This window comes from Cebus imitator, unplaced genomic scaffold (genome assembly GCF_001604975.1).
Source record: "Cebus imitator isolate Cc_AM_T3 unplaced genomic scaffold, Cebus_imitator-1.0 Scaffold266, whole genome shotgun sequence".
Taxonomy (NCBI): Eukaryota; Metazoa; Chordata; class Mammalia; order Primates; family Cebidae; genus Cebus; species Cebus imitator.
In genome coordinates this window covers 2,726,407-2,736,670 of record NW_016107581.1, presented here as the reverse complement: position 1 = coordinate 2,736,670, position 10,264 = coordinate 2,726,407, and the positions used below count along the sequence as shown (strand labels likewise).

Sequence of the window (10,264 nt, the reverse complement as noted above, 5' to 3'; positions counted from 1 at the left end):
TTTCACCATGTTGGCCAGGCTGGTCTTGAACTCCTGACCTCAGGTAATCCACCCACCTTGGCCTCCCAAATTGCTAGGATTACAGGTGTGAGCCACTGCGCCCGGCTTTGTGGTACTTTGTTATGGCAGCCCTAGTGAAGTAATACTGTACTAACAGCTTGATAGGCCAGGCACGGGTGGCTCATGCCTGTCATCCCAGCACTTTGGGAGGCTGAGGAGGTGGATCATTTGAGGTCAGGAGTTCGAGACCAGCCAGGCCAACATGGTGAAACCCTGACTCTACTAAAAATACAAAAATTAGTTGGGTTTGGTGGTGTGTGCCTGTAATCCCAGCTATTTGGAGGCAGAGGCCGGTTTCACTATGTTGGCCAGGCTGGTCTCAAACCCCTGACCTCGTGATCCACCCGCTTCAGCCTCCCAAAGTGCTAGGATTATAGGCGTGAGCCACTGCGCCTGGCAGGAGCCTACTTCCCTCTCATGGGTAAAGCCCAGGGATGTTACCAAATATCCTACAGTGCACAGGGCAGCTCCACAACAGATTCTTCAGCCCCACGTGCCAATTACGCCAACCTCGAGAAATTTTGGTTTATGGAAAAGAGACTATAGGTATATTTATTGTATTATTAAAAAAAAACTTTTCTTGCCTGTAATCCCAGCACTTTGGGAGGCTGAGGCAGGTGGATCACAAGGTCAGGAGATCGAGACCATCCTGGTCAATATGGTGAAACCTGGTTTCTACTAAAAATACAAAAATTAGCCGGGCATAGTGGTAGGCGCTTGTAGTCCCAGCTACTGGGGAGGCTGAGGCAGGAGAATCGCTTGAACCTGGAAGGTGGAGATTGCGGTGAGCAAAGATGGTGCCACTACACTCCAGCCTGGGCAACAGAGTGAGGCTCCAAAAAAAAAAAATAAATAAAAAACATTTTTTACTTGGTATATCCTCAAAACAAAAACAAAAACAAAACACATTTTCTGTAAGTTTGAAATTTTTTTTGAGACAGAGTATCTCTCTCTATTGCCCAGGCTAGAGTGCAGTGGCATGATCTGGGCCCACTGTAGCCTCAACCTCCTTGGCTGAAGCAATCCTCCCACCTCAGCCTTCTGAGTAGCTGGAACCATGGCACGTGCCACCACACCTGACTACTTTTTGATATATATTTTTTGGAGACGGAGTCTCACTCTGTCCCCAAGGCTAGAGTGCAGTAGGGCGATCTTGGTTCACCGCAACCACCTCCTGCGTTCAAGCAATTTTCCTGCCTCAGCCTCCCGAGTAGCTGGAACTACAGGTGCTCGCCGCCACGCGCAGCCAATTGTTTTGTATTTTTAGTAGAAACAGGGTTTCACCATGCTGGGCAGGCTGGTCTCGAACTCCTGACCTCATGATCCACCCACCCCCACCTCAGCCTCCAAAAGTGCTGGGATTACAGGTGTGAGCTACCACTCCTGGCCGAGACTCTGCTTTAAAAAAGAAAAGAAAAAAAGAAAATGTTGAGGCCTGGATACTCTGAGGGTGGGGCATGTCCTAACCTTCCAGTCACCCTTGAAGTTCCCCTCTGCTGGCTGGATGGATGCCACCACCTTCTCAGAGATCAGCACCTCTCCTGTCTTGTTGTCTGTCACCTGTGAGGACCAGATGAGAGAGTGAGAGCAAACCTGCTTTCCTCCTCTGGCCTTCTTCCCTCCCAACTGATACTGCAGCACAAGGGATGGAGGGATGGAAGGATCCCAAGGGAACTCCAGGAAGGGCTTCCCTGCACAGGCACCTTGTCTATCTGGAGGTGGCTGGAGATGGTGTTGTTTCCCAGCTGGTGCTCCTTGTTCTCCTCTTGGTGGTAGTTTCTAGGGAGGGCCCAGAAGTCCATGGGGGCAGAGAAGAAGCTGTCCATGCCCCGAAGCAGGTCATCCTGTGGCCAGAGGAGGGACTGGTGAGCTGCTGGACCTCACATCTCCCCAGTACAGCCCCTTCTAGGATGTCCCCGAGGCCTTGCCCCTTGTCCCTCCCATCCCTTTTACTTTCTGCATTCCAACACTTAGGGCCTAACCTCTGGCCTCCATCCCCCATCTATTCTGTCTCTATTCTCAGTCTCTTTGCCTTACTATCCCTGCCCCTCTTCTGTCCCCAACCCCCTCTCCTCCTATCTCTTTCCCTAGTCTCTTTTATTTTTTTTGAGACAAAGTCTTACTCTGTTGCCCAGGCTGGAGTGCAGTGGTATGATCTTGGCTTACTGCAACCTGTGCTTCCCGGGTTCAAGTGATTCTCCTGCCTCTGCCTCCCAAGTAGCTGGGATTTCAGGTGCACACCACTGCACCCAGCTAATTTTTTTAATTCTTATTTTTTTTAGAGATGGGGTTTTTATCATGTTGGCCAGGCTGGTCTTGAACTCCTGACCTTATGATCTGCCCACCTCAGCCTCCCAAAGTGCTGGGATTACAGGAGTGAGCCACCGTGCCTGGCCATTCCCCAGTCTCTTGTCTCTTTCCCATCTCCCTCTCTCCTTGCCTGTTACCTTTCCTCTCTTATTTATGCATGTATATATTTATTTATTTAGGGACAGGGTCTTCTTGGTCTGTCACCCAGGCTGGAGTGCAGTGGCCTGATCATGGCTCACTGCAGTCAAGACCTCCTGGGCTCAAAGGACCCTTCCACCTCAGCCTCCCAAGTAGCTGGGGTTACAGGAACATGCTACTATGTGTGACTAATTTTTTTTTTTTTTTTTTNAATCCTGGGCTCATGAGAGCCTCCTGCCTCAACCTCCCTAGTAGTTAGGACTACAACTATACCACCATGCTTGGCATTAAAAATTTCTTTTTGTACAGGTGAGGGTCTCACTATGTTGCCCAGGCTGGTCTCCAACTACTGGGCTCAAGTGATCCTCCTGCCTTGGCCTCCCAAAGTGCTGGGATTACAGAAATTTGCCACCGTACTCGGCCCCTTCCCTCTTGCTATCCCTTGGTCTTCCTGTTGCCCTGTCTCTCTGTCTCATTGACTCTTGTCCTGTCTGTCCCCCTGAACCATCTCCCAGTCTGTGTGCTTGAACCTCTTCTTAATAATCCTCCCCCCCCACACCCCCGCCATTGCTTACTTTCAGGAAAAGTCGGCTAAAGCCTTGGAGCAGGCTTTGGAGGCCTGTAAGACCAAAGGAGCTCTCTTGGGCATCAGCATCGTGGATAGGTGCTGCAGTGGAGGGGGTCACCAGGGCAGAGAGGAGCAGCAGCAGGACCAGTGGGTACCGCATTGCCGGGGGAGGCGGGGAGGCTGTGGCAAGGGTCCAGGTCAGAGCCCCACCTCCTCACGGTTCCCACCACCCCCACAGTGACCATGGCCCCACCCAAGACGCCCCTCTCCAGCTCCTTGCCCAAGCTGCCTTCCCAGTCCAGGCAACTCCCACACTGCACTTATTTCCCCCACTGCTCCTTTCTTCTACTCCCACACCCTCCACCCTGCCAGGCCCCCTCTTCTCCCAGGTCCGGTTCTTCTGGGTTCTTTTTTTATTATTATTATTTTTTGAGATCCAGACTGTCGCCCAGGCTGGAGTACAGTGGCACAATCACAGCTCAGTGCAGCCTCGACCTCCCCAGTCTCAGGTGATTCTCCCACCTCAGCCCCCCGAAGTAGCTGGGACCACAGGCTTGCACCACCATGCCCGGCTAATTTTCGTATTTTTTGTAAAGACAGGGTTTCGACACATTGCCTAGGCTGGTCTCGAACTCCTGATCTTAGGCGATCTGCCCACCTGGGCCTCCCAGAGTGCTGGGATTACAGGCGTGAGCTACAGCACCCGGGCAGATCCAATGGTCTGTTTCCTCACTTTTGCCCACATTCACGACCAGATCGCAATCCTCACCTTCTACCACGCCCCGCCCCTTCTTCTGGGTTCCGCCTTTATGCTAGACCACAGCCCGTTCACTGGACTCCCGAACTCCGGCCGCCCACGGACTGTTAAAGCCAAACAGTTCTGGTCTCGAGCCCAGGTCTGGTCTCGAGCGTTGGTTGCTCTCTACGAGCGCTAGCCACGCCCCTATTGTTTGACCACGCCTCAAACTTGCTGGTCTCACCCTGGAGCCTCAGCCAATTCTTCATGACCTCGCCCTTGGTGACAGAGCCACCCCCCATTCTTCGTTCACCACACCTCTTAAGCCAGAGCGGCGAGTTCAGTGGCTGGCCACGCCCACACAATCAGACCACGCCCCTGTCGGTTGACCGGAGCCCTGGGGGCCCAGTCCTGTCTGCGTTTTCTGATTGCGGCCCTCTTTTCGGAGTTCCGCCCAATCGCAGGTGGCCACGCCCCTTGGCTTAACGCCACGCCCCTGCACGTGGGCCACGCCCTTGCTCTCCAGATCTTGCCCTTGGCACCCGGAGTTCCAGTCCTAGGTTCCTCCTGCTGGAGACGCCGGAATCCGAGAAGCCCTATTATTTATTTATTTATATTTATTTATTTATTTTTTAAGGCTCTATATGCTCTGACGAGCAGCCCTTTTAGTTCTCACTCTAATTTTGTATCTGTCTCGGGAGCTTTTTCTCCGTATCCCTTCTGGTTTTCCCTCTCCGGTTCCACTAAAACGTCCCGTTCTCTCCGGAAACCCTAAATCCAGTCGTCCATTTCATCTTCCAGGGAAACCGGAATCCGAGTTCCCTTTTCCCTGAGGACCCCAGGTCCGGACCCTAGCGCCCTCTAGTCCCGTAATTTTGAACACACAGCCCTTCACCCATAAGGAACCGGGCCCTAAGCCGTCTTTCCTCAAGGCGCCAGGGCTCTCTTGCCGGTCCTGGGACACCCGCCAGCCACCTCTAGTCCACTAACGCTTGTGGATGAGGAATCTGCACCTACGTGGGCCTCCAATAAACTCCCGGTGATCTTGCCCACGACTCTTAACTGTGTTGAGATTACACCGTGTTGTCATAGGAAACCCATTCCGAGACCCCAATCCTCAAAAACAAAAACAAAAACAAAACAAAACAAAAACTTCACTATTATAACCAAAAAAAAACGACAATCACACATTTAAGTAAAAAAAAAAAAAAAAAAGCAGGGCTGAACAGTAAAGATTCATTATACTCGTATCACTTCCACACTCCCCAATACACAAACACTAGAGGGTAGCCGGGATTCCAGAAACCCCAGCCCCGTCCCTTCTCAGACTCAGGAGTCCGTATCTCCAGCCCCATACTCCCCCAGACCCAGGAGTCCCAGCCCCTAGCCTCTCCTCCCTCAGACCAGGGGTTCCTGGCTCCCATCAACCTCTTCCCTCCCACCTGGAGTCCGAAGCCCCAACCTCGCTCCTTTCCCAAGCATCCAAATCTACCAGCCCCGAGATAGACTTATTTCTCCCGAAGCAAAAATCCTCCCCCAAACTGTCACCGTCGGATACCCCTTCCCGCTGTCTGCCGCCCGGGCCCGCCCCCCCTCCGGTCCCTCCCACTTTTCCCAAACAAAGCTCCCGGCAACTTTCTCCCTCGCAGCGCCCCGCCCGCCCGCGGCTCCCCAGCCCCTGGCCGGGAGGTAGGAAGGCGCCGGCGGGAGTCGGGTATCCTGCTTTGGGGTGTGTGAGTTGGGGTGGGGAGTGGCTGGTTAGGAGGTGAGCCGTGCGTTTGCGGGACCCTCTCTGAACGGCTTGCCGCCCTCTTTTTGCCCGGGGCCCCGAGTTTGCGCCCCAGACCCAGCCTTAGGGAGGATTGGGAACTCTGGTCGGAGTTAGGGTGCCTGCGGCTGGGTCTGAGTTTGGGCGTGCGCATAGGAGCGGGTGCGGGCCGAGGGCGCTGGCGGGGTGTGGGGCGTGCAAGTGTCTGCGCGGTGTCACTTTGGAGTGAGAAGGACCCAGTGTGTAATCTTGGGGGCATCTGGTCCTTCTTACGAAGAAGGGAGGGCCCCTGGGGTGGCCGAGGGGAGGTGACGGGGCTTTCTGGTTCTTAAGTCTTGCCTCTTTGGAGGTTTAGGGTCTGGGGCGGGAAATTAGGGGGACCTTTCTTACCCGGCTCCACCGTCCCTTTGTCTGGCCACATGGGGGAGGGCTGGGCTGGGATTTTGGCCTACGGGGGTCCTGAACGCCGCAGCGTCAGTGGGCTTGGCCTGGGGTCTTTGTCTGCTAGGGTCCGCGAGAGGAGGGGAATGGGGGCCTGGACTCTGGGGTCCTGGGAAAGCTGTGGAGGACATGGAGCCTCCGGGGAGGCGGGATCTGACTGTATTGGAAAAAGTTTTCCCTGTTCCCGGCCTCCGGAAAGTCGCTGGGAACTTGAGTTGGATCTGAGCCCACGGTGCACGGGGGAGGGGAGGAGAGGGGCGGGGCTCGGGGCCGGAGGGGTGTCGCCCTGGCCGGCCGGCACCTCCCCTGATGGGGGTTGTGGGAAGCTGGGGGAGGGGACGCCTGGGCCCTTTGTTCTGGCTCTCCTGATGGCAGGGCGCCCCTGTCCCTCAGCCTGTGGTTCTGTGGGTCTCTCCTGGTCTCGGCCTCAGCTGCTGCCCTGAGTCTCTGTCCCTGCCCTCTCTAGGTCTCCGTCTCTCTATCTGGGTCTCTTGTTGCCCTCTCTCTGGATCTCTTTCTCTTTCTCTCTCTGGGTCTCTGTCCCCCACTTCCTCCCCCACCCCACCATCTCCTCTCTGGGTCTCTGTCCCCCTCTCTCTCTGGGTCTCTGTCCCTCTGTCTCTCTGGGTCTGTCTCCCTCTCTCTCTGGGTCTCTAGCCCCCTCTCTCTGGGTCTCTGTCCCCTCTCTCTGGGTCTCTGTCCCCCTCTCTCTCTGGGTCTGTCCCCCTCTCTCTCTAGGCCTCCTCTCAACCTTACTTGGCCCCTCTTCTTGCAGCTGCTGCTCACATCCTCACACCTGTTCTGGGGGTGGGACGGGGAAAGTTTCACCACACCCTCCTTCCCTGCCACTAGCTCTTGCCTCCTGTCTTTTTTAAACCCATAATTCATACCCTAACCTTTAGCCCTCATGGCCCTTGGCATTCCTCTGGGGTAATCACTCTAGTGTAATCAATGTGGTTGACTTCATCACAATTCAAGTTCCTCTGCAAACTCAGAGAACACATCCATTCTCGGCTTTCCTAGAAATCCAGCTCCTTCTCCTCCCTCAGACTCAGGAGTCCAGGCCCCCAGCCCCTCCTCCCTCAGACCCAGGAGTACCCCCCAGCTCCTCCTCCCTCAGACCCAAGAGTCCAGGCCCCCAGCTCCCTCCTCCTGGAGACCCAGCGGTCCAGAGGCCCAGCCCTCTCAGCTTCAAGTCCCTGGAGGGTGGGATTCGGGGGAAGCTTGCTGAGTTCTGTGTTCTCCAGGCCCAGATGGGGGAACCCCGGGCTGGGGCCCCCCTGGATGATGGCAGCGGCTGGACAGGCAGTGAGGAAGGCAGTGAGGAGGGTACCGGCGGCAGTGAGGGGGCCGGGGGTGATGGGGGCCCGGATGCAGAGGGGGTGTGGAGTCCAGACATTGAGCAGAGCTTCCAGGAGGCCCTGGCCATCTACCCACCCTGCGGCCGCCGGAAAATTATTTTGTCCGATGAAGGCAAGATGTATGGTGAGTCTGCTCCTGTCTTTTGCCCTGCCCCCACCCCCCATGAATAATGACAGTAAACAGTGCTTATGGAGCTCTAACAGCTGCTCATGGGAACATTTATTACAGCCTCACAATGACTCTGAAGTAGGAGCTAGCATCACCGTTGCACAGATGAGGAAACTGAGGCGCAGATAGGTTAAGTGATTTGCTTATGGTCACACAGAGCTAGTGCGTGATGGAGCTGGGATTTGAACCCAAGCAGTACGGCTTCCATGTAGCGGAGGGGACCCACAGCCAGTTACTGCAGACCTTTGGGGACCCTTGCTGCTCTCTTCTCTGGTGTCCTTGCTGTGGGGAAGTTCTGCTGAAGGTCTAACTCTGTGACTTCTTTGAATCCTCAGGTCGAAATGAACTGATCGCCCGCTACATCAAGCTGAGAACGGGGAAGACCCGAACTCGAAAACAGGTCTCAGAACTGACTTGTGGGCTCCTGTCTGGGATGGGCCGGTCTTAGGGTCATCCTCCTATGGGCAGGTTCAGGTTCAAGGAAGAAACTGGTTCCTGGCCCGGCACGGTGGCTCACGCCTGTAAACTTTGCGAGGCTGAGGTGGGCAGATCACCCAAGGTCAGGAGTTCAAGACCAGCCTGGCCAACATAGTGAAACCCCGTCTCTACTGAAAATACAAAAGTTAGCCAGGTGTAGTGGCAGGTGCCTGTAATCCCAGCTACTCAGGAGGCTGAGGCAGGAGAATCGCTTGAACCTGGGAGGCAGAGGTTGCAGTGAGCCGAGATAATGTCGTTGCACTGCAGCGTGACGGACAAAAGCGAGACTGAGTCTTTAAAAAAAAAAAAAAAGGGGCTGGGCGCAGTTTCTCACACCTGTAATCCCAGCACTTTGGGAGGCCGAGGTGGGCAGATCGCCTGAGGTGGGGAGTTTGAGAACAGCCTGACCGACGTGGAGAAACCCCGTCTCTACTAAAAATACAAAATTAGCCGGGGTGGCACATGCCTGTAATCCCAGCTACTCTGGAGGCTGAGGCAGGAGAATTGCTTGAACGGGAGGCGGAGGTTGCCGTGAGCCACATAGCGCCACTGCACTCCAGCCTGGGCGACAGGAGCGAAAACTCTTGTCAAAAAAAAAAAAGAAAAGAAAAGAAGCTAGTTCCTGTGCTTTCATCTGTCTTCTCGGTGTGTGCATTAATCGATTGGTGTTGCTATGAAGAATTACCCTAGGCTGGGTTATTTATATATTTGTTTATTTATTTTTTGAAATGGAGTCTAGCTCTGTCACCCAGGCTGGAGTGCAGTGGAGCGATCTTGGCTCACTGCAACCTCTACCTCCCGGGTTCAAACAATTCTGTCTCAGCTTCCTGAGTAGCAGGGATTATAGGCATGTACCACCACGCCTGGCTAATTTTTTTATTTTTAGTAGAGACGGGGTTTCACCATGTTGACCAGGATGGTCTCGATCTCTTGACCCCGTGATCCACCCGCCTCGGCCTCCCAAAGTGCTGGGATTACAGGCTTGAGCCACCGCGCCCGGCCAATTTTGTATTTTTAATAGAGACGGGCTTTCTCTATGTTTGTCTCAGGCTGGTAAACTCCCAACCTCAGGTGATCCACCTGCCTTGGCCTCCCAAAGTGCTGGGATTACAGGCATGAGCCACTGCGCCTGGCCTAAACAACCAGATATTGAGTGAACTGAGAGAGAAGTCACTCATCATCAAGGAGATGGTGCTAAGCCATTCATGAGGGGTTTGCCTCCATGATCCGATCCCACCAGGCCTCACCTCCAGCATTGGAGATCGCATTTCAGCATGAGATTTGGAGGGGACAAACATCTGAACTGTAACAGCACGTCTGTTAGCATGCTTTCACTGTGCCTATTTGGGGATCGATCGTTTTTCTAGCAGTTGTTTTAGAGCCAGAGGAGCCACGGAGAGCATGGTGGAGGGGAAGGAAGCCTGGGTGGGATGGGCCCGGGGAGGATCTGTAGTGTTCGTCAGCTCCTTTATGGACATCTGTGTTCGCACGATCCCGAGTTGGTCCTCATCTTCAGTGTGGTTTTTTTTTTTTTTTTTTTTTGAGACAAAATCTCGCTCTTGTCGCCTAGGCTAGAGTGTAATGGTGGGATCTCGACTCACTGCAACCTCTGCCCCTGGGTTCAAGCAATTCTCCTGCCTCAGCCTCCCCAGTAGCTGGGATCACAGGCATGTGCCACCAGCACGTCTGGCTAATTTTTGTATTTTTAGTAGAGATGGGGTTTCACCATGTTGGCCAGGCTGGTTTTGAACTCCTGACCTTGTGATCCACCCGCCTCAGCTTCCCAAAATGCTGGGTTACAGGCCACCGCATCTGGCCTTGTCTTCAATGTGTTTGTCACCTTTCGTGTTGCAGCAGCTCCGTGAGGCACCTGCGGGGAGAGAAGGGGCAGTGAGCACAGGGCAGGAGCCCGTGGCCTGAATCTGCTTCTGTGTTGATCCTTCCAGGTTTCTAGTCACATCCAGGTTTTGGCCCGAAGGAAATCGAGGGAAATACAGTCCAAGTTGAAGGTAGGGACCAACGGAGACATCCTGAGAGGGGGACAGAGACTTGTCAGGAGGATTGAGACCCAGAGAGAGAGGGACAGAGACCCAGAGACAGAAGGGGACAGAGACCCAGAGAGAGGGGGACAGAGACCCAGAGAGGGAGGGGGACAGAGACCCAGAAAGAGAGGGGGACAGAGACCCAGAGAGAGAGGGACCAGAGACCCAGAGAGAGAGGGGGACAGAGACCCAGA

General features: G+C 54.4%; 2 protein-coding genes across 13 annotated transcripts in view; one reads left to right on the top strand and one right to left on the bottom strand.

Moving 5' to 3' along the window:
• Positions 1-1,434: 1,434 nt before the first annotated feature.
• DKKL1 (dickkopf like acrosomal protein 1) lies at positions 1,435-6,252 on the bottom strand. The gene is made up of 4 exons (XM_037728515.1): positions 5,971-6,252; positions 3,084-3,256; positions 1,764-1,904; positions 1,435-1,620 (listed from the first exon to the last, which is right to left on the bottom strand). The coding sequence occupies exons 1-4, from the start codon at positions 5,999-6,001 to the stop codon at positions 1,435-1,437; spliced, it is 531 nt and encodes a 176-aa protein (XP_037584443.1). The 5' UTR covers positions 6,002-6,252.
• Positions 5,413-10,264, top strand: part of TEAD2 (TEA domain transcription factor 2) — a 21,775-nt gene continuing 16,923 nt past the window's right edge. For 4 of the 12 annotated variants that reach the window (XM_037728492.1, XM_017500537.2, XM_017500541.2 and 1 more), the window contains exons 1-4: positions 5,436-5,501; positions 7,269-7,506; positions 7,887-7,951; positions 9,975-10,037. In XM_037728492.1, coding sequence (XP_037584420.1) covers positions 7,275-7,506; positions 7,887-7,951; positions 9,975-10,037 — 360 coding nt within the window. In that variant the 5' untranslated portion in view covers positions 5,436-5,501; positions 7,269-7,274. Of the gene's footprint in view, positions 5,546-7,268; positions 7,507-7,886; positions 7,952-9,974; positions 10,038-10,264 lie in introns of all 12 variants that reach the window. The other 8 variants (XM_017500542.2, XM_017500540.2, XM_017500538.2 and 5 more) reach the window with 6 other exon arrangements.

What these genes read in the sequence shown, in the direction of transcription:
- DKKL1 (XM_037728515.1), bottom strand. Translation starts at nt 6,001, where the DNA reads ATGTGGCCAGACAAAGGGACGGTGGAGCCGG. An exon ending in CAAAGGGACGGTGGAGCCGG is followed by an intron (nt 3,257 to 5,970) that starts GTAAGAAAGGTC and finishes CCCTTGCCACAG; the next exon opens with CCTCCCCGCCTCCCCCGGCA. An exon ending in GCCACCTCCAGATAGACAAG is followed by an intron (nt 1,621 to 1,763) that starts GTGCCTGTGCAG and finishes TGGTCCTCACAG; the next exon opens with GTGACAGACAACAAGACAGG.